The 23,204-nt window shown below is 64.1% G+C and overlaps 1 protein-coding gene across 3 annotated transcripts in view; it reads right to left on the bottom strand.

Moving 5' to 3' along the window:
- The window catches only part of RARA (retinoic acid receptor alpha), a 64,707-nt gene that overhangs the window by 23,075 nt on the left and 18,428 nt on the right, over positions 1 to 23,204 (bottom strand). For 2 of the 3 annotated variants that reach the window (XM_075911574.2, XM_075911573.2), the window contains exon 2: positions 15,510 to 15,969. In XM_075911574.2, coding sequence (XP_075767689.1) covers positions 15,510 to 15,687 — 178 coding nt within the window. In that variant the 5' untranslated portion in view covers positions 15,688 to 15,969. Of the gene's footprint in view, positions 1 to 15,509; positions 15,970 to 18,873; positions 18,895 to 23,204 lie in introns of those variants that run through there. The other variant, XM_075911575.2, reaches the window with a different exon arrangement.

Genomic DNA, 23,204 nt, shown 5'->3' with positions numbered 1-23,204 from the left:
TCAGTGTTACACACCCACACCCCAGTGTCACACACCCCTGCACGTGCCCCTAGTGTTATACACACACACCAGTGTCACACACACACTAGTGTTACACACACACACACACACACCAGTGTGCTACACACCCCTGCACGTGCCCCTAATGTTACAGACACGTGCGCGCACAATAGTGTTCCACACACATACATCAGTGTTCCACACACCCCTGCGCGGGCCCCTCCTGTTACACACACACTCCAGTGTCACACACCCCTGCACGTGCCCCTAGTGTTACACGCACACCCCAGTGTTACACACACCCCTGTGCGTGCCCCGTGTTACACCCCCCCTGTGCGTGCCCCTAGTGTTCCGCACACACACCAGTGTTCCACACACCCCTGTGCGTGCCTTTAGTGTTACACACACACCCCTGTGCCCACACAGTGTTACCAGTGTCACACACACAGGCTGCTTCTAGACTGGCCAGTTTTTCTGGAAAACCAGCCACTTTTCTAGAAAAACTTGCCAGCTGTCTACACTGGCCGCTTGAATTTCCGCAAAAGCACTGACTTCCTACTGTAAGAAATCAGTGCTTCTTGCGGAAATACTATGCTGCTCCCGTTCAGGCAAAAAGTCCCTTTTGTGCAAAGCTTTTGCGCAAAAGGGCCAGTGTAGACAGCTCAGATTTGTTTTCTGCAAAAAAGCCCCGATCACGAAAATGGCGGAAAATCATGCCAATCTAGACACAGCCACAGAGACCAGCATTTAGCATTGGTGATACTTAGACATGCAGAGACCGGCACGCACACGCACCAGTGTTGTAGAGGTGCACAGACGTGCACACCGCAGTTAAGACACACACACCCAGATCTGCATGCACACACTTTACGTGCATGCACAGATGTGTGCACGCACACTGCTGTTGTAAATGCATTACACTGACATTGCTATTACACATGCACACAGACCCTGACTCTGCACACCCTCACCCCCAGAGCTTCCTAAGAGCTCACAGTCCAGACCCAGGTGCAAGAGTTTGCAAGATCACAGCCATCACCCCCCTCTCCCCCAGCAGGGTTCCATCACTCCCACTGCTTGCAACACAACACAACCTAGCTCCAACCCGCACACTGATCAGCAAAGCTCACACAACTTCCCCTCCTGTGTTTATCCTCAGCAGCTGGCACGGCAGGGCTGTAGGGCCCCACTGGACAGAAGGGAAACTGAGGCACAGAAGGTCAGCCCCAATCCTGGACTAGCAACTGAACGACATTCTGCCTCCCCACTACCTGGAGTCCCGGCATGTCAATCATGCATTAATGACACACACACACAATTTGCATCTGTAGATACAGGGTCTAACTAGGCAGCAGCAGCAGAGGCTCCAGCGCAGGCTGGTCCCAGTTCACATGGTCCATGGACACGCCGAAGCTCAGCCATCCCGGCTGATTTGCATTAGGATAGCACCAAGCGCACACATGCACACCATGGTCCAGGCCTGGGGTGCCAGACTGAACAAACACCCCCAAACAAGTTCCTGCCTCCAGGAGCTTACAGGCAAGGGAACAGGCAGGGGACTTTGAGCACTTACTCTGGGTCCCGTTCTAATGCGGCAGCAAAGGGGGCTAGTTCCCTAGGTGGACAGAAATCTATAGAAATACACAGGCCATCTATAGAAATACACAGATCCTGCCCCTACTTGATTCTGGCTGGCTAGCTCCCTGCTGCATACACACAGGACGGAGCACACCCTGCAGAGCACTGCACTGGATTCCCCACCACCACCTATGGGAGGGGCAGTGACACCAGCCCCATCTTTGCCAAAGAGGAACCAGTGCCTACGTGGGTATCAGCGCCCGCTCCCTCTGGACACGTCCACGCCCAAGCGACGCCGTTACACCCACCTACCCTGCGGTGCTGCCGCCACCTCCCGGGGAGTGGGACCAACGGTTCGCCCCTCGGCACGGAGCGGCTGCATCAGGGCAGAGCGGCCCTAGAGCAGTGCGGGGAAGCGACAGGATCCCCACAGCCAGGCCAGAGAGGAGAACCCAGGAGTCCTGGCTCCCCCCCTTTCCCTCGTGCACCCAACCATCCTGGCCCCAGATTGAGTGAACAACAGAAATGCAAATGGCGAGGCCCTTTGCCAGCTACAACCTGCTCTGTCCCCTCTTCTCCATTTGCAGTGCACCCCTGGATCTTGCTCCCTTGCTGCAGAACGCAGCCAGCTGGCAGGGGCACTGCCGACGCGCCGTGGCACCAGGCACAAGGGACAGGGAAATGCTCACAGGCACTTCGGGACAGGTCCTTTCTCAGCCCCGGCTGAATCACTCCCCCAGGTTGGAGCAGGGGATGCAGAGTCCAGCATGTGGAGCCCCTCAGAGAGCCCCACCAGTGGGACAGACACAGCCCCTGCTTCCAGAGAGGCGCCATCAAGAGACAAAGGGCAGTAGGGGAAACTGAGTCACAAAGAGGGGAAGAGACTTGACACAGTGCTCACCCCAGCTGCTGCTTCTCTCTGGACTTTGAGGCTTGGGAAAAGCGGGTCCCGGGAAAGGGACAGAGAGCTATGGGGGTGTGCAGAAGAGCCGGATTCTGCCTCTCCCCTCCCCTCCCCGAATGTTTTTATATCTCTTGAGCACAACTGCTGGGCTGGATCAGCCCTCAGGTGCCTGAGGCGAGGCAGCCCAGCCACTTCCCCGCTCAGAAATCACCCCCCCCATCTGGGGGAGGGGGTTGCTCCTAGGGGATCTGAGCGGAGCCAGCGTCTCGCACGTCTGTTCGGAGTCCCCCAGGCTTTGTCACGGTCTCGCTGGATGCGCGAGGTGCGTGAAAGCAGTTTTAGTTCCTCCCCCCAGCCCTAAAAGCTGCGATCCTGCTGCCATGGGGTGCAATAAACCCCACCCCCAATCTCCTTGCACGGAGCAGGGGGCCTGCGGAAATTCAGAGGAGAGATACAGCCTGACTGGGGGTTTTATTGTGGTTTGGGGCGGGGGGGGGGTAATGCCCTGTGCCTTTCCGCCCCACTCCCCGTAACAAACAATGCACCACCCCAGAAGCGATCCATGGGGGGTCCTAGAGGTCAGAGAGGCACGACCTGACTCAGTGCCAGCCCCCCCTCCCCCCAATCCTGCCTCCCTGCCAGACCTCCTGGTTCGTTTCCCCTCTCAGCGCAACCGGAGGAGCCCTGGGGTTTTTAACACCCGCGCCAAGGCCCAGGGGTCTCCTGCAGGCTCCCACCAGCTGAGTGAAAGAAACCAGGTCCCCTTCCTCTGCGTTCCCTTCGGCTTATCGGCATGCGACAGGGCCGGGCCTCCCCTGCACCCCCCTTCCGCGGGCCTCCAAAGCGAACACTTGGGTTGAGCAGGCCTGCCTTGTGAAATCGGCCCCCGCCAAACCTGGAGGCCTGTGTATGCCTGGGAGAGGGAGGGAGGGAGCAGCGCCTGTTTAAATAATAATAGAAAGTCAAAGGCTTTGCTTAGCCAGCAGGTTTCTGAACAAAAGCCCAGCGCTCTTCCAACTTCCTGCAGCGAACATGACAAATGTCTGCTTGCGCTCATCTACGGGGGCTGGCAGCGTGCGGCTTCAGGCCCGCCGGGGCAGAGCCAAGGAGGCCGGCCTGTGGCAGGAAAGCTGTACCATGGGGAGGGGGGCGGGGAGACATGCACTGCCTTACACACACACAACCTCACCCCTCCTCACACATACATGCACCCAGTTATACACATATATACACACCCGCACACACCCCTCACAACCATACTTACACACACAAACACAACCCATGCAGACACACACAAGCATATACACACACACACACACACACCATTACAGACATCTCCACACGCATATACAACCTCACCCCTCCTCAGTTACACACTCAGATATGCACCGTTACACACCTACATATACACCCTTGCAAACACTCATGCTTGCACACACACATGCATAGACACAAACACACTTACATGCTCACACACACCCCTCCCCTCCTCACAGGCGCTCAGCCGCTGCTCTTTTCGGCCCCCGGGTTCTGGATTCCTTCCCTTATCCCCCCCCCCCCCCCGCCCTCCCGCCAACAACAGGAAAAAAAAATTAAATCATGTTACAGATTTCATCACAAAAGCCAAACTGAATTGAGCAACTGGGAGTGACTGGCCAGCTCAACCCAGGGCCCAGCAAACCCCATGCCTTCCCCCGCCTCCACCCTGGGGGAGCCTAGGCCTGACCAGCCTGTAGGCTGCCTGAAGCAGAGAAAAACCCCCAGGTCTGGCCCCTCACACCCAGGGCTCAAGGCTCCCTCTTGCATCCATCCAGCTTTTTAACTTGCCTCCCTCAAGCCCCACAACACTGCAGGAGCAGCTCTCAAATAGAGAGGGGGAGGGGGGGGGCTGTAGAAACTGATGATTTTTAGCAGCCCAACTGGAGGCAGCAGGAGCTGAGTTTTCACAGGGCAGGTGCTTGGCCCTGCGCCAGGCGCTGGAAACCCTGCAGCCGAGCTCCCATTCTGCCCCCCCCCCCCCCCCCGCCAACCGCCCGGGAAAATCTTGGGCCCCTTGTTTATTCCGTCACCAATTTCCCCCTGGAGCGCGGGCAGCCTGCCAAGCAGGGTCAGACGAGGCCTCCCTCGTGGGCCCTGCCCCGCCGCTTGTGCCAACGCGCCAGGAACCGCAGCCAAGCCCACGCACGGACCACAGGGCTGGCTCAGCCTGAGCACGGGGCAGAATCCGGCGCCGAGGTTTCTGGCTGGGAGTAGAACGTCAATTTGGGTTAGGCAGCCACCCTCTTCCCCCTCCCTGGCTGCTGCAGGAGCCCGGAGCCGGACCCGGAAGGGCCACTCCAGACCTGCCTTGTGGCGACAAATTGAGCAGTCACGGCTCAGAACGCAGCCCGCAGGTCCGCCCCCTCTCTCACCACAACCACACAGAGCCAGGCCGGCCGCAGGGCTGACTTCTTAATCACATTGCACAGCCAGGCCCTGGGCCGACAAAGGGCCCCAGGATTAGCTGGGCTTCCCCAGCCACCCGGCTGCAAACAAGGGAAACACAAGAACTGGGAATGAGGCAAACCCGCAGAGCCCAACCAGATCCACCCCAAACATGCAATTTGCTAATCACACACCAGCTCCGCGATGCAAAAACCTGCTCGCACGTGCCATGCAAACGCCTCTAAGCGCGGGGCGCCACGTCCCAGCTGCTCCCGGTGCTACCCTGCATCTGCTGGGAGCGCCGCCTGGCAGAGCCTGGAGTCCGCAGGAACTGGGCGCTTGCCATAATGCGCTTCACCTGGGAGCACTCCCCCAGCCGGCCGCGTGTGCACACCCGCACCCGTGCTCACGCCTCTTCCCAAAATAACACTGCCAGCAGCCTCCTGGATCCTGACCCTGGACGTGTGAAACATGGTGAGAAAACATTTCTCTGGTTCTCCCCAGACTGTTAGTCATGCAAAGGCCAGCTGAGCAGAAGGGGGTTGGGCTGGGGAAGGAGAGACAGGATAATGGAATAACCCGCCAGGCCCCCCTCTCCTGCTGCCTCTAAGGAAAAAACCTGCGCTCCTCTGAGGCCAGCTGGGCCTTGCGAACTGCCCCACGGCAGGAGCTGTTCCAGTGCAAACGGCCAGGGAGCCCCGGATCCTGCATGGGCCTGGAACGGCCACCTACACCCATAATCCGTTCAGTCCCCTCCTGGAACCCACAACCAATGGACCAAGGCCAACATCTCCAAAGAGCAGCTCCACCCATACTGGTACCCAGAGGTTCTGGGCATCTCCAGCCCTGGGGGCAGAGGGAAGAGCGGGGCAGAAACTTTCCTCCCCGCACAACACCCAGCCACCTCTTTCAAAAGTATTGCCATCTGTCTGGGCAGTCGACACAACACACGATTGGTGCCTAACGTCAGGTGGGGGTGTTTCCATTCCCTGATTGGATGGCAAAAGTGGGGGAAAATCAGCCTGATTTGCATCTGCCCCAGGTTGGCTTCGATGCCTTTCCAGTAGAAAATTCTCTGGGAAAAAGTTTTGAAATGTCTGAAGACAAAGTTCCCGCTGTGCTGCCTGAAACCGTCTTTCGGCTCAATCAATTAGCCAGTTACAGCAAAATCATTAACCCCAGGCCGGCTCATCACAGCCAACCACTGCTAGCCGCCCAAAGCACAGATTTGCTGCCGATTTTCAGTTCAAAACATTTCTGAGACTTCCTACGTTTGCCCTGATCTGGGACAGAAAAATCGTTCAGAAAATTGAGAGTTTTGGCCAGCTGGGAAAACCGTTCCCGTGTGACCTTCCTGGGGCTGGGCGCTTTCATGCTGCGTGGGCCCATTTCACTCTCTGGATCCCTTTTCTGCTGTTGTACCGGGTACCACAAGCAGGTGCTCTCCAGGAACAGCGTCTCCAAAGCACTGAGCCCTGAGGGATCACAGAGGGGCAGCCCCGAAGACATCAGCATCTGCAGGCCGAGGGCTTTGCAGAATCCAGCCACGCATGGAAGTACGGGAACAGGGACGGAGACTTGCCAGGAACCATGCTGGATTCAGAGTCCTGGATCCCTGGTTTCCAGTTGCCCCTTTCCAGTCCCACCACAGTGGTGGGAGCTGCCCAAGAAGCAATTCTTCCAATTTCAAGGGAGCGCCCAGCCCCTGGTGCCAGGTGGAGGCGAAAATCCGTCTCCGCGAAAACGAGCCGCGGAGAGCCACTCTGACATCCGCGCACGCGGCTATAAAGCAGACAGCTGCAGATCTGTGGGGCTCTAGCAGCCAGACGGACAGTTTCTCCCACAGGCAGGGCTACTGGCCGAGGTTCACACTGGCTTGCCGCTCAGCCAGTTCCTCAGCGCCCCCCTCCCCTTAGCTGTAACGAGCACGGGAGACAAGACCCCACCCCAGCAGCACCCACTGGGTCGAACATGCTCCTGCAGCCTTTGGAGAGATGGCTGCCGAGAGCGACCCCAGTTAATGGAGGTGGCCAAGCAAGGTTGGTGTTTGGTGCCTGCCCTGAGAGCCCAGGGGATGCCCCGGGAGAAGGGGGCAGTGCCAGCAAATCCCAGGAAAGGCAGAGGGGTTTGGTGTGTAACCGCCCACCCCTCAATTCCCCAAGAGGCTGGCTTGGAGGCTATCGAACCCCAGGGGAATGCCCTGTCCCCTTCCCCTCATGGCCGGCAGGGCCTTTGTCCTGCGCTATTCACCTCCCTCCTTTCTCTGGCGCTGCGTTCGTTCCCCCTCCCCCCAAGGGGATCATTTATCCCGCTGGGCAGGCCTTTTCCAGAGGCACATTCCAGGCTCTCCCCAAACCCGCCCGTGACAGGATGATGGAGAAGCAGCCTCCTTAATGGGCTTTCCCATCCGCCGGCAGTGCAGCCGGGCGCTCGTTAATCTCCCTGCCCCCGCGAAGGGGGCACGCGGGGAGAAAGGAGAGCCAAAGGGAGTCCTGGCGGGCACGGCCTGGTTTCCCCCCCCCCCGCCCCGAAATGATTAACAGCTGCCGGAGTTACAGTAGCACCAGCAGGGCCCTGAGCTCTGGGCCCCGCTGTGCCAGGCGCTGCCCGTGCCAGGGAGACGCAGGTCCTGCTGCACGGCCGGGCCGGGCTCGGAGGGGAGCATCGCCCGCAGCGTCCACGCTAACGTGTGCAGAGGTGCTGACCTGCCAGGCCGGCACCTGGGCTGTTCCCATGGCGACACGGGCCTGAGAGGTTCCCTCAGGGAAGGGGACCCAATGGCTGTTGGGCCGGCCTGCCCGTGGGGGTCCCACTGCAGGCTCTGGTGTGCAGGGTCTCTCCCCCACTCAGGAGCGTCTCACTTGTGTGCAGCCCCCGACTGATATTTCTGTGGGTCAGTGGCCCCACCCCTGCGCTACACCAACACACGGGGCTCCCAACACCCCCCTCCCCACAAACATGAGGGCCTAAGGTGACACCCCACCTGCCTCCTCCCAAAAATCACCACACTCAGTGGGGCATCTCTCATCACAGCCATGTACACGTGGGGAAGGGAAACTGAGGCACGGAGCAGGGACACAACTGGCCCAAGGTCACCCGACAGGTCAGTGACAGAGCCTGGAACAGAACCCAGGCTCCACACCTGCCCCCTAGGCCTGGCTGCCACGAGCACCAAGGCACAGCCTCCGAGTGCCATGGCAGCACCTCGGCCACCAGTCACAGCCGCACGCCTCAGTTTCCCCGTGGCAGGGCGCAGCTGCGCCAGCCCAGCCCCCATACGTGGTGCACAGCGGGAAGCTGGCACTCCCTGGTACCGGCAAAGGAGGCAGCCACCCCCCAGGGAGCAGCAGGGGCCAAACAACTAGCACCTGCCCTTTAAACAGAGGGGATATGAAAAGTGACTCTGCTAAGAGCCACCTAATGGGGGGGGGAAGGGGTATTTGGGGTGGACTACAGTTCCCAGAATGCAGCACTCCATAACCCTCCCCTCCCCTAGCATCCTGGCCCAGTGCATGCTGGGAGCTGTAGTCTTTGCAGCCAGCCCACCCAGGGCTTTGCCAGGAGCACTGGTGGTGGTAGAGCCATAAGGAGCAAACTATGGGGCAGCAGCGCTGGGCATGGAGCTCCACGGTGCCTGTGACCACACCAGGGCATTGCTGGCATCCAGGGCGAGGGGAATGGAATGGTGCCCTGAAGCCGAAGAGGCAGGGAGTATCCACCCGGAGCCCTCTTAGTGGACATTTAACCCCCTCCAGCTGGCCCCACAGGGCCTGGCCAGCGGATCGCACCACAGCCGGGGCAGGGCCAAAACCAGCCACAACAGCCCCTCCAACTAGGGCCCAAGCGCCTCCCGAGGAAGCAGGCTGCCCCAGAGCCAGGGGTGGGAGCAGGGGCGGCCGCCCAGCAGATTAGCAGAATGCCCATAGCCAGCAGCATGTGTTTCGACTGGTGGTGCGCATCCGCACATGCCTCGATGGATATAAAATGTAATCCACACGCGGATGGAAACAATTAGAGGGATACATTGGGTGGGAGGGGAGTGCACAGCTGCTGCCCAGGGTGAAGATTTTGGCTCACACTGCTGAATGCAGTGGACACGTGCCAGGTCACTCGTGGGCATGGTGAGGACAACAGAGGCTGGTGTGGAGCCAGGGTGGGGGAGGAGGAATCAGAGTGTTAAAGGGAGAGGAGACAGGTGGGGCTGGCTGGGACCATCAAGCAGTGAAAGGTCTCCAGCTCCTGCCCAAGGCAAGAACGTGGGGGGCATCCAAGCCTCACCCCCACACACATACCACTAGCCCAAAGGTCAGGGAACATTTTCGTCTGGCTGTCAGCTCGCATTAGGAAAAAGAAATCCCCCAGCCCAGTATGGGGGGGGGGGGGGGGCTGTGAGGGGCTAGCAGGGAAGGTTGTGCTCCAGCTCGGCCACCCTCCACAGTCTCAGATGCATCACCTCACGGCCCGGTACCTCAGTTTCCCTACCCTTGGCACGACCAGCTGCCCAGGGAGCTGCAAGTCTCCCATCTCTCTGCTGGCCAGGGCAAAGTGCTCACATCCCTCCCAGGGCATCCGCAGCACAGCTCCACCCTCGCCAACAGCCCTGCCCAGCTGCCAGGAATGCACTGACCCCACCCCTTCCCCAGAAACCCTCAGCGCTGCAAGCTCTTGCAGCAATCGGGGGGGGGGGGGGAGAGAAGGGCCCCCTCTTGGGTGGGTAGCAGAGCCCCAAGTCCAGCTCCTGGGAAAGGGAGCTCTTGGCTGGGCACCAGCAGGGCAGGGGCAGGGCCTAGCACTGTGCAAGGCAGGCGCGGTTCCCCTTTTCTGGGGGCCACTTACGAAATCCCAGAAACCACGTCACAGGAACCTGCCAACGCCCTGGCCTGGGAGCAGCCCGGGCAGGACTTTCCCAGAGCGGCAGGGCCTGGAGGAAGGGAGACTGGGCACCTCTGACGCTTTGCAGCCCCCCCCCCCAGTACCCCTCCTCCAGCATGGCACCCCCATGGTATGGCACCCTCTCCCCAATCCCCACCTGTGAGCCCTCGGCCCACCCTTGCAGTATGGCACCCCCTGGCCCAGCACCCCCTTCCCTGACCCCCTGCAGCATGGCACTTCCTTACTAAGCACTCTACAGCATGGCCTCCCCCTCCCCACTGTGCCCCCTGCCCCACTCACTGCAGCCCCCTGGATTTTCTTTATCCAGGCCCCTGCAGGGCGAGCAACATGATGGTCTCATGCTGGCCGAGGACTCAGCTCAAACTGCCCCATCTGCGTGTGTGTGTGTGGGGGGGGGGGGGCTGGGCCAGGCAGGCACAGGCCTACTGCCTCTACTCCCTCACTGCCAGAGCAGGGGCAGGGGCAGGACCCCCTGGGTTCTACTCCCGGCTCTGCCACCCTCTGCCCATGACCTTGGGCAAGTCTCTGCCCTGGTGTGTGCCGAATACCCCCAAGGGTCGAGGAGAGGCTGGGCGGGGGCTGGTAGCTAGCCCCCAGGGACAGACTGGGGGACTTCAGTACCTTTCCCACCCAGCCAGATGCAGGGGCCAGGCAGGACCCCCGGGGGGGCCCACGGAGGGGTTACAAACCACTGCTTGTAGCCTCCCCTCCCCTGGGCCAGGCCGGCAAGCAGCCACTCCCCACCCCCTCCCGCCTGGGGCGCTGGCGGGAAGCGATACGGCCAGAATCCGATTTCCTGCCCCGTCACTCAGCTGGGGGACAAAGGCCCTGCGACCCCCCAGGCCGGATCCGATGCCAGCAGCTCCCCCCGACGCAGAAAGGTTCAGAGACACCATCCCACGGATATCGATACCCCAGCGGCCTGAGCCGGGCCGGGAGACCGTGTCTGCGCAGCGTCTGGCCCCGTGGGGCCACCGCTGCACAAGGGCCCCGGCTCGGCTCGGGGGCTCTGCCCCCTGAGGTGCCCAGTCCAGCGGGGGCCAGGCTCCCAGGCAGGAGGGACGCGGGGGTCCCGGCTCAGGGAAGCTACAGAATGAGGGTGGGGGTGGGGCAGCTGTCACCAGCCCAAGGACAGAACAAACCCGGCGGCTGCCAAGTCAGCAGCAGCTGCAGCACATCTGGCGCAGTGAGCTTTGGAGCAAGGGGCGGGGGTCAGAAAGGGAGGGCTGCTTAAATCCCCCCCATCACCCTGCCCCGGCCCCCAGCTCAGGGGAAGACAGCAGTGGCTGGGCCCTAGGAAGCTGGCGTGATGCCCCAGATCTGGCGGGGGGGGGGGGGGGGGGGTCCCGGCCCAGGAAGGGAAGACAGGACTCCTGGGTTCCCACCCGGGTGCCACACATGGGCATGCGCTGGGCAGTGTACGCGCTGCCCACCAAGCAGCGTAGGTCCTACCTAAACAGGGATCCTCCCTCCCCACCACGCTTCCTCACCAAGCGTTTCCTCCCCCAGGTGTGTGGTGCTGGGTGCCGCCCATAGCCAGCCCGGAGCTGGGCCCCCGGGGCACTGCCCAGACACTGCGTGCCTCCCGACCGCAAGCACTCTCAGTCCATTGGAGGGAAACTGAGGCACAGAGCTTGGAAGGGACTTGGCCCGGGTCACAGGGTCCCATCTCCCAGCCTCTACAAAACCACAAGAGCCCACCGTGTCCAGCCTGCCTCACAGACGGTCCTGCCCGTCCCAGGAGCCTGCCCCAGATGCTAAAGACCCAGGACCTGGCAAAGTCTCAGGGAAAGCCCAAAGCCCCAGGGAGCAAACGTTTGGGCTTTTCCAACAGGGCAACCCCCATGAGCCCACTTGGGGCACACGGACACGTCCCGCTTGGCTGAGCCGGGGAGAGGCAGTCGCCCCGAGATCCCCCACAGGAATGGGGTGCCACCGAGGCAGCCGCATTCCCTGGTGCCCTAGAGCCAGCCGGTGCCAGGCCTGCATGGGGCACACACCGCAGCCCCAGGGGGCCCGTTTAAAGCGACCGCATTAAATATTCAGGCATCCCTTTCAGCGGCACATTAATAGTGCAGGGCCCACGGGGGGAGCGAGACAGGGCTGAGGGTGATACACTGAGAGCCACTCACCTGCCCTACAGGCCCCCACGCTGCCAGCCGGGCCTGCCAGGCAAGCCCCCGGAGTCCCCTTTGCACCTTCCAACAGCCTCTCCGTCCCCAGGCTTCGGGGGTAGCCCCAGCCCCCATGGCCGGGGTGTCCAGGTGCAAGCCCCATGGGAGCCCCCCTCAGCCCTGGCCTGCCCGGCAAGGTTCTGCATTCATAGCCACAAAGCGCCTGCCAAACACGTGGCTAGGAGGGGGTGGGTCACCACCTGCCTGTACATGTGTCCACTACCCCCCCCCCCCCCCCGGATGCTGCCCTGCACAAAGCACAATAGGACGCAGGGGCCCCAGCACAACTCCTGCTTCACGGGGGGAAACTGAGGCACAGAGCAGGGCCGCGGAACTTCACAAGGAAACAGGATCCAGGAGTTCTGCCTCCCAATCCTCTCCCCTTCCCCCCCCCCCCCCCAGCCCAGGTGCCAGCCGCTCTCCCATTGGGGCGCAGGCCCCCGCAGTTGGTGGGGAAGGCCCCACGCCGATCCCAGCCGGCCCCGCGGCGGGTGTTTGTGATTCTCCGGGGCCGGGTGATGAACGAGGCTGTCAGGAGTAAATCTCAGTCGCAGCTGAGGGGCCGACACGATTTGTCACTTTCCCTGATCTGTGGCTGGGGCCGGGAGCCGCCGCAAGGGGCGAGGGCAGAACAAAGGCCCATTAATAACCCGGCCAGGCCAGGGGCGCCGCAATTTTGCCTCCTTTCCCCGACCCACCAAGCCACTCGGACGGGGACACACACACCCACCCACCCACCCACCCACCCACCCCGGTAAGTTGCAGGGTCCCCGGCCCGCCCGAGCCTCGAAAAGGGGGGGGGCAGTTTTAGTTTTGTTTTTAAAACACAATCAACTGGGCTGGGGGTCGAGAGGGAGGGGTATTGACAGAGCTAGGGGGTGCCCAGGGCTGGGCTGGCAGGGGCTGTGGGTCGGGAGTGAGTAGTGACACAGCTGGTGGGGTGCCCGGGGCTGTAGCTTTTGGCCCCAGCAAGCCTCCTGGTATCCCCTCCCCCCAGGCTCCCCTGGGGGCTCTGCAGTGATCCCCAGGATCTGCCCCCCCCCCCAAAGAAGCAGGGCCCGGGGGGTCAGAGATGAGCAGGCCTCCTTTGCAGCTGCTCACACGCTGGATTCGGAAACCGAGGCAGGGCTGAGTGGGGAACAGGCCCCAAAAAGAGGGAGATGGCGGGGGGAGGGGGAGATCTGTCAGACACCTGCCCCCCCAACACCAGCACCCACCTCCAACGTGCCAGCTGGGCTGACGGCCCGGCCGGCGCTAATTCAAGCAAGATTCCCTCTAACCAGAGCCAGCTGGGCGGCTGACGGGCGCAGAGGCATAAACACGGCAATTATCGACTCGCAGCAAGCGGCTCCAATTAACACCCCTGTTCCCTGCCACCACTGCCCACAAGCAGAGAGCACCCACAAGGCCCGGCTAGAGCCTGGCACAGCGCTCCTCCCCCCAGGGTCCCCAGCCATGCTGCACCCACCCCGGGCTGGACCCAGGATCCAGCCAGATTCCAGCCATCCAGGTCTTCGTTCCACCACAGCCCCGCCGGGTAAGACAGCTGGGCCTCAGTTTCCCCTTCCAGCTGGCGTCCGCTCAGGCCAGGAATATTCCAGGGTAGGGCCCAGCTCTCACGTGGGGTCCCAGCCCCGCTCCTTCTGGGGGTGGGCATGGATGCGAATGACCAAAGCAGTGCCCACGCCAGGCACATGCCAAACCCACGAGCAGCCTGCGCACAGACCAGCAGCTCCTTGGCCCAGCCTCCTGCAGGAGCAAGTCATGGAAGGTGCACACCGGCCATGGGGCACCGGGATGCCTGCAGAGATCCTGTGCGAGTCCTTTCCTACTTCCCGTGCCTCGGTTTCCCCACCTTGCAAGCCACAGCCAGCCAGGGCGAGGACTCCCACGGGACCTGCCAGTCCCTCGTCTGGGCCTAGGCTGGGAGCCAGCCCCCGGGCAGCATGCGCAGGAAGAGGAGAGGTTTGTTGGTCCTTTGGTTCCTGCCGCCCAGGCTGTTTATAAACCCTCCCCAGGCAGGCCCAGTCCTGGGCTGCTGAGTCACGTGGTCCTGGCCCCCCGCCCCAGCCCTTAGCAGAGACCAAACCAAGCGCCCCAGCCCCACGGAGCCGACCCAGGGCCACCCCTGACCCCCTCCTGTGCCCTGGTTCCATGAAGCCAACCCAGGCCCTCCCCACCCCAGAGATCTAGACTCCCCCTCCCCAGGCCCTGTCTGTAACCGTGGCCAGTACCAACTGCTCCAAAGGGAGGTGCATGAAATGCCGCAAGAGCAAGTGGGGGTAACCGGCTCCCCCCCCACCGCTGGTATCGCCCCACTTCTCAGCAGGCTCTGGGCCGTGCCCCCCGTGCCACCCAGGAAGGGGGTGGGGGGCAGACTGGAGCTGGGCTTGGATTCAGGGCCCATAGGGGACAGGAGGGAATAATGGGGGCAGGGTTTGGGCAGCAATGGACCATGAGGAGCCAGACACTCCCCCACCTCCCCAAAGGTCCCCCTCCCCCCCACCAGCACCCACAGCCCTGGAGTGGCTGGGGCAGGTAGCTGGCCCCCAGCTCCTCCCCAGATGGGGGGAGGGGGCAGCACCACCCAGCCAATCACCAGCCATGGGGCACCAGGATGCCTGCAGAGATCCTGTGCTTGTCCTTTCCTACTACACTGCTCTGAGCCCCGATTGGCTGGCAGGGACCTGACATCACAGCTGGGGGTAACCCCACTGTCCCCTTTAACCCTTCAAGGGCTGGAAGGGGGGGGAGGGACGGCGGGGGAAGGGGAGGAGCCTGGGGTATAAACAAGCTGGTCCCCAGCTCCTGCTGGAGCCAGGCCAAGCAGCACTTCCTGGTGCTGAAGGCAGCGACTTCCCCTCCCTCAAAGGGGCCAGAACAAGGGGACAGCAAGTCCCACAGCCCCTCCTCCCGGCAGCTCCCAAGCCAGCTCCACACCCATCGGCAAATGGGGAAACTGAGGCACGGGGGGGGCGGGGCAGGAACGTGCCCTCGACACATGGCATGTGGCCAGCAGAGCCCACCACCCCTGCTCTGACCACCCCTCCCAGAGCTGGGAACAGAACCCAGGAGTCCTGGCTCCCAAGCATCCGACCTCCCTCCAGCCGGTGCCCCACAGCACTGCCCTCTGCAGCCCCAAGGTCCCATGGGGTTATGCAGGGCTGGCCGACCTCCCTCCAGCCGGTGCCCCAAAGCACTGCCCTCTGCAGCCCCAAGGTCCCATGGGGTTATGCAGGGCTGGCCGACCTCCCTCCAGCCGGTGCCCCACAGCACTGCCCTCTGCAGCCCCAAGGTCCCATGGGGTTATGCAGGGCTGGCCGACCTCCCTCCAGCCGGTGCCCCACAGCACTGCCCTCTGCAGCCCCAAGGTCCCATGGGGTTATGCAGGGCTGGCTTTTGCAAACGAGCATCAACACGCTGGCAGCTTCAAGCGCCTCAGGGCAGCTGTGCCCGGCGTTGACCCACCCGGGCTGCTCACTACAGGGTCCTAGACAGGGTGGAAGGACAGGGCATACCGCGGGCATGGTACTCACTGGCTGGCGAGGGGGTGCTGTATCCACTCACAGGCAGCTGGTGCTGCATGCCCCCCAGCGCGCCCGGTGGCGAGAGGCCCCCAATCATGTGCGGGAAGAAGAAGGCGTAGTGGGGCACCGGGTACCCGTTGAGGTGCCCGCCTCCCGGCGTGGGGCAGGAGCTACTGTTGCTGGCCATGGCGCGGGGTCCCTCCGACGCTGCGGGTGCACAGTCCTGGGGGGAGTCACATGTGGGCCCCTGCGGTGGCTCACAGCACGAGCAGCCGCGCCATGGGGCCAGCCCGGGGACAGGGCCTTGCTGCCTCCCGGGGCTAGATCAGTGCCCACCGGGGCCCAGGAACCAGGGCAGACCTCCGCACCCCTTCCACGGGGGCTCCGCGGCTGCTGGCGCCGGCAGACAGGGTCCACTGCAGGCGTGTGGCGTCCTCTCAGCGGCTCCTCGCTCGCCTCGGTGCTGCAGCTGCAAGGGAAGCCGGGACAAAAGGGGGCTGGTTAGCAACGGGGTACCAGACACCCCGGGCAAGGGCTCAGGAGCTGCAGGACCCCAGCCGGACGCAGTGCCCAGGGGCAGCCACAGGACACCTAGCTTCCAGCCCTGGCTCCCAGGGCCAGCCCATCCCGTCCCCGTGCCTCAGTTTCCCTGCGGCAAAGCACCAGGTGAACAAGAACTATCCGTATCTCCAGATGGGAACACGGGTACCCCAGGACTGGCCTGGCCCAGGAGCTGGAACTGGGGTGCCAGGAGGATTGGGGGGGGATCCCTGGTGGCAGAATGTGGGCACAAGGAGGTAGGGAAGAGATAGGTTTCCCCCCCCCAAGGCTGGTCAGTGCCCACAGGCCAGGCTGCCCCAGCCAGCGCTGAACAGAGGCACGGGGGGAGGGATGGAACCAAAACACCTGGGTCTGCTGCTGGCTGCCAGCCTGCCCCACCTCCAGTCCCCGGAGCCCTTTGGTCCCGGTGCCAAGGGACAAACGCCCAGCGCTGCCAGCCTGATTGAGCAGGGAGGGGCCCCACGCACAGACCTGCGGCCCAGCCCCAGCCTCGGGCTGGCTGGCACCAGCTGCCCCATCTCAGCGCCAACCTCACGCCTGCGCCCATGGGGAGGGTGCAGGCAGCAGGGCACAGGCCCTTCTTGTGGGCGCCCCCAGCCCTGAGCCCTCCTCGTCGCTTCCCTCCACGTGCACAACACACTTGTCTGTGTGCACCCAGGGGACGCGCACCCGGCAGGAACAGACCCCTGCTAACTCTCCTGGGCGGCTGCACGAGCCCCCGGCTGACAGGGAATTCTGCCCCCGAGTCCCCCAGCTGTGACCCGCTGCCCCACGGTGGGCACAGAGTTCCGCGGGGCAGGCCTGGCAGCTCATGCATCTCTTTGCCCAGGTCCTGGGCACTCGGCTGCTGGCGTTTCCGAGGCCCCCCGGCGCACAGGGCTGGGCAGGGGTGGGGCTGTTTATATTTTCTGGTGCCAAGTACTGCTGGGCACCGTGCCAGGCTCAGCCACAGCCCGGCCCCTCCACGCGGCTCACGCCCTCTGCACAGGGCCTGCCAAGGCCCCCCCCAGGCTCCAGCCAGCCAGTTGCCCAGCATGTCAGTGACAGACCCCAGGAGTCCTGGCTCCCTACAACCAATGCCTGGGCCAGCTCCCTGCTGCGACCACTGGACCATGCTCCCTGAGAGCCATGGGCTGGGGGCGGGGAGCTTGCAGCTGTTCTGGGCTGGGGTGGGGGGGCTAGTCTGTCCCCCGCTGGAGCGGGCCGGAGACTTTTGCTCCAGTCCCACAGCAGGGCCTGGCTGGAACCAACTGCTTCCTGGAATCCAGAGCCGGGTGCCAGGAGCTGCAGCCAAGTCCCAGGCCTGAGAAACCCCCCAGCCCAGGCCCCTCGGTCTCTGCTCCCGAGGTGCTGCAGAGGCAGGCTCGGGGCGTGGCAGGAGGGCACCCCCGCACCAAGGGGCATGCATACACGCACGCCCCACCCCCGCAGCGGCCTGGCCCCAGCTTCCTGCCTCTGGTCCTGGCAGGACAGACGGGGGCAGCCAGGGAGAGATCTGTGCCCACAGGAACGGAGAGACCCTGGCGCCCGAGCCAGGCTGCTGCAGCAGAGGGCTGTGGGGAGGGGCATCTGCCAGGCTGGGAGCCAGGGGGACACCCCGGGGCAGGGAGGGGGGAGAGGAGGGCGGCTTTCAGACAGGACAAGCCAGTGGCTCCTCTGGCCCCCAATGGTGAGCAGATGCTGGAGGGGAGAGGGGCAGTCGGGTCCAGGCCAAGGGGGGATTCTGTTTCTAGAGGAGTTTGTAACAACCCCCTCCCCCTCCCACCCACGTGCTGCTCGGCGCCAACTGGGGAAGAGGTTCCGTTTGCACAGTGCAGAAGGCACTGGGATCATGTACCCATGTCTCCAGCTGCCCCTAGCTCCCCCCCAGACTCCCCACTGGGGCGGGGCAGGGCCAGGCAGGACTGTGGCATCACTGCATGAGCAGGAAGGTAGAGCCAGATTTGCAGGTGGGACCCCCCCACACACACACCTCACCCACTCCCCAAGGAGGGAAGTCCCCGCACCTGGCACCTGCACACAGAGGGACACGGATTCCCGGAACTCCCTGCCACAGGAAGCGGAGGCCAAAAACTGAGCAAGAGCAAAGAGGGAGGGCCACAGATCTCCTGGCAGGGACGTTAACCCTTCGCTGCAGGCTGCCCAGGGCCGATCAACTCAGCTCGACTCCACCCAGCTGGCACGGCTTAAGGGAGTTTTATGGCCCCAGGAGGGTGCAGAACCCAGATACCCCAGAGCAACCCCCCAGTGCCCGCACCGCCCATCCCAACAACATCCCCGCAGCCTGGATGGGCACAGCAAGTGCCCGACACCCCCTCGTCGCTCTTGAGATCTGGGGTCAGAAATACCCCAAGCCTGACCACTGCAGCCCCGCCCTCTGCCCCATGGAGAGGCACAGAACATGCCAACCCTGCACACCACTGGCCCAGATGTTCAGGGGTGGGGCAGGACCTTGCAGGGACGTCGACCTGCCTGGCACCGGAGTCACTGAGGGGGGACCCCAGGTCACAGCCCTGAATGCGAGACGGGAAGAAAGCCAGAGTCCTGGCTTGCAGCCTGGTGTCCTACCCCCAGGCCAAGTCTCAGATCTGAGACCCCCTCGCGGGCACCCACGCGACCGCCCCGGGATGGAGACCACAGTCTGCCTGTCACTGCTGCACCCGCACCCTGCCCGGGCACGGATGGAGCGTGCTCCACGCTGGCAGAAGGGACCGTCAGCCGGATGCGAGACACGCCCGGCGGGCACCCGCCGCCCAGCAGGAAGGCAGCCCCATGTGACGGGAAGCCATACCCCCCGCCCCGCGGGCCTAACCTGGAGCCAGGGTGGGGTGCGTTCATGCACCGGGCCAGGCCCGCGCTCGGCGACCGGGGCGGCAGCTGCGAATCCTGGAGGCTCTGGGGCCACGGGCGAAGCCCTGACCATGCACTTCCCGTCACGCCTGCGACCGCAGCTTCCCCTTTGCTGCTCTCGGCTCGGCCCCCGCGGCAGAGGCAGAGCAACGAAAGCAGCCGCTGGGCACCGGGGCTGGGCACCTCAGGGCATGGAGCCAAGGAAGCGCTTGGGCCCCCCCCCCGGCCCAGCTGTTCACCGCTCTGTTGCCATGGGACCCCCCCCAGCACAGGAAGCACCCCGCGAATCTGAGGTGCGGTCGTTGCCTGCGGCTTCCTCCTGCTGGTGGCAAGGCGGCTGTGCCAGCCTCTCACGCACGGGGAGGGGCCGCCAGCCAGGGCCGGCCGAGCACGGGCACCCGCCGACCTGGGCTCACAGCAGCAGCTGGGAGCCATCCAGTCCTGGGGGCCGTCGCACCCGGAGCCGCGCGCCAGGCTGGAGGCTGCCAGGGGGCACATCCTGCCTATGGGGGGGGGGGGCAGTACCCAGAGCAGCCTCCAGGCTCTGAGTCACCCACACATCTCTGACGTCCGACGGGGATGAATCACGCTGGCGGCCCGGCCCCTAGTACCCAGTGGGGGAGGGCGGGCGGGATGGGCCCCAGAAAGTGCCCGGCGCTAGACGCCGCAGCCCCGCCCCCACGGCACTGCCAGGACCGGAATCCAGCCGCCTGCCCCCAACGCCAGCAGACGCTGATCCCCCGGCAGCTGCCGGCAGGGCGGGGCATCGCCCACTGGAGGAGTGCGGGGTCCGGCGGGCGGGCAGCGACTGGGCTGCGGGGGCTGCTCCCTTCCCCCACGGGCTCCCGCAGGCCGGAGCTGCCGGGCGTGGACCCAGGGCTCCCCTCCCCCCCCGCCGGCTGGGGTAGAAACTGCAAAATGAAATTCCACCTGTCCCCGGCTCCGGTTACCGCCAGGAACGCGCCTCTCCCTCCCCCCACCCCCGCCCTGCGCCCCATTCTTCTCCAGCAACAGGTGCTGCCCCCACCCCCCGCTACAGCCGCTGGTAGGGATTAAACGCGCTCAGCGGTGCGGGGGCCCAGCCGGAGCTAGCCAGGCTGCAAACAGCGGAGCTCCGGCCTTGGCTGCAGGCCCTGGGGAGAGCAGGGGGCTGCGGGTCGGGAGCGAGGGGCACCAGAGAGCTGGGGGGGGGGCGAGACCAGCCCTCACCCAGCCTTTGGTATCACCAGCCCAGACTCCCGAGGTGCCATTTTAACATGGAAACGGCCCCTCCCCTAAAAACCCGGCCAGGGCCCCTTCCTGGGGCATGGTGCCTGGAGGCCGGGCCACCCAGGGTGGGTTTGGCCCATGTGCCCACCCTCTGCCTCTCGGCCTGCACCACCCTCCCCCTCCCCCAGCAAGCGCCCCCGTAGGCCTGGTTCCGCCTTGATGACCGTGTCAGAGACCCGCAGCCCGCGGGGGGGCAGGAGTCGTGAGTCCCCCCCCGCCCAACCACGCCCCTCACGCACCCACGTGGCTGTAGACACTTGGGGGCAGCCGCTGGTCCCAAGGGGAGGGCGAGGCAGAGCTGGGAACAGACCCCCCCAGCACCCACCCAAGTTTCCCCACATTGTGCCCTCATCTCCCCACCAACAGCCGGCCCAGGCTCCGTCTCTCAAATGCCTCCCTCCCCCAGCACCCACATGAGGGCACCCACACCAGGCTGGCTGGCAGATGGCAAAAGCACAGCCCTGAAAGCTACTGTCCCCGCCACAGACACCGGACACACAGCCCCCTCCCCATTCAGCCAGCCGGGCAGCGCCCGTCCCAGCCCTGTGGCACTGGGGGCCAAGGCACGGTGAGGGGTAGGGGCCAAGTGAGGTGGGAGTCGGGATTCTCGGATGCGGACGCAGCCCCGGCCTCGCCTGCCCAGCCCTAACAGGAGCCAGCTGTCCGGGAGGGACAGGGCAGGGGCCACAGCTGAGCATCAACAGAGCAAACCAATCCAGCCACAGCCACAGCCACCTATCGGCTCCGGGGGCTACCAGGCCTGCCTGGGTCTGCTAACCCAGCACCTGTCACGCCAGCCCCTGCAAGAGCCTCGAGCCAGAGAGCTCCCCAGCCAGGAGCCCATTGCAAACGGGAGGGGGGGGGGAACTGAGGCACGGAACAAGTCAGTGACTTGCCCCGAGTGACCCAGCCCGCCTGCGGCCAAGCCTGGTGCTCCCCTGTCCCAGCCCAGCTCCACGCAAGGGGTTAAACCATGTTTATTTATTCCCCCACCCCCGCACTAAGTACCTCCTGCCGCGGGAGAGATTAACCCATTTTCTTTAATCAGCACATTTGTCATCATCAGCGGGCTCCCACCCCGGGGCAGGCGCAGCGGCTGGGCAGCGTCAGGACTTCAGCCCTCTCCTGGGGCAGCCACACCTCCTCCCAGGGCAACGCCAGTCGGCTGGGCAGAGGCGGGGCACCGTGCCCGCTGCTAGCCAGTCCACACAGGCGGACAGGTCTGGGCAGAGCATCTTGGCCAACCCAAGGGGGTGTAGCCACCCCTGCTCTGCACGGGCAGAGAGTTACGGGAGGAGACGCCCAGCTCAGGGTCAGCAGCAAGCATCTCAGGCACGGCCTGGCACCAAAATGCCCCGCACCTCCACTCAAAGCCTTCGGCAAACCCCACAACACGTGAGCATGGAAAGGGACTTGGCAATGCTCTGTGCTCTACCCACTAGTCCCCATTCCCCCAGCCCCAGAGCCAGGAGAGGACCCCAGAGGCCTCCGCTCTACCCACTAGTCCCCACTTCCCCAGAGCCAGGAGGGAACCCTGGGAGTCCTAGCTGCCCACCTGCCCTTGCCCAGGGATGGCAGTCAGGCCGGAAAGGGAGCGGGGAGAATGCGGCAGGGCCCCTGACCTGTTGGCTGAGAGGGCGGCGGCAGGGGGGGCAGATGGGAAGAGAACAGCAACATAGCAACTGAGCCGCCTCCTGGTTATAAATAGCGTGGAACCGAGCCAGCCGGGGTCTGGAGACGCCAGCATTGCAGCCCAGGGGAAGGCAGCACCACACGGCTCCAGCCGGGCCCCGTCCAGGGCTGGGGACCCTGGCCAGTCCTGACCTGGGCATCGGCTCGCCAGCCCGGCGCCGGCGCCAAACAGAGCCCCAGGGCCGAGGGGAGAACATGGAGGAGCAGGCGGAGCCCCCAGACGGTCGGGGGACGCACGGGCACCGCCGCTCCGGGGAACGGGACACTCATGAAACCGACAGGCTACCAGGTTATCCCGTGGAACTCCCCAGTACTAGAGCTCGGTGGGACTGGAGAGGCCTGGCCCCGCTGAGGAAGAAGGCAGATTCCAGGAACCAACAGCTGTGGCCAGCCCTAGGCCTGCCAGGTGTGGGGCAGAGCCCGCCGTGGGCAGGGCACACCAGCCCCGCAAAGCCAGCTGCTGCCGCAGACAGGACAGCGCACGCCAGGCAAGAGGGACCCCATTCTCACCTCTGCCACTGAGGGCTGGTTCCCTCTAACGTTTCCCATCCAGGTGCAGAATAAGTTTTGTTATGTGCACGGAGGCATGCGCACCACCAACAGACACACAGGCTGCGGCTGTGGGCACGGTGCTAATCAGCTGGGTGGCACTGGAATCTTTCCCAAATGGCCACCTAATGGCTCTCCGCTGCCCCACTCACCCCTCTGTAGAGTGGGGAGGAGCCGCTCCTATGAGAGAGGGCAGGGTGCTCACCCCAAAGGTTTGGGCACATGGTGGAGGGGCAGGAGCCCCAGCTCTGAGGGGGCTTAACGGCCTTATCTCTGAAATCCTCTCCAAGCGAGGGATTAACGGCGCGAGTTTGAACCAAGCCCCGGTCACTGCCCGTGCACAGCACAGGGGGCCAGCACCCCCAAAGACAGCAGTCTTCTCGCCCCCATCCCAGCGCCCACTCACCCCCGATGCCACCCGGTCCCAGGGCAGCAGGGTCCCGACCCTGCGACATGGGGGAGCGGGCTTACAGGCTGGTTCATCAAGGCACGCAGCCAGAGCCTGTGGAACCTGCACAGATGGACGCTGCCGGACGGCCCCTCGCAGACAGACACACACCTAGAGCTGCCCACGCCGCCGCGCGAGCCGGGTGCCAGGCAGGGGTGGCGTCGCCCACAGGGCGCTGGCTGAGGCTCCCCGTCCGACTCACACACAGGGGGTGTTTTGCCAAGAAAACCCTTCTCCCCAGCATGCCACCACCCCCGGCTCCCTGAGCCGCGAGGAGCCAGCTCCGGTGCGGAGGGAAACTGAGGCCCCAACCCGGCCAAAAGGGCCCCAGTTCC

The sequence above is a fragment of the Pelodiscus sinensis genome, chromosome 29 (genome assembly GCF_052426305.1).
Source record: "Pelodiscus sinensis isolate ZL-2025 chromosome 29, ASM5242630v1, whole genome shotgun sequence".
In the NCBI taxonomy this organism is placed as follows: Eukaryota; Metazoa; Chordata; order Testudines; family Trionychidae; genus Pelodiscus; species Pelodiscus sinensis.
The sequence above is the reverse complement of the archived record's forward strand: the minus strand, read 5'-3'. Positions and strand labels throughout refer to the sequence as shown.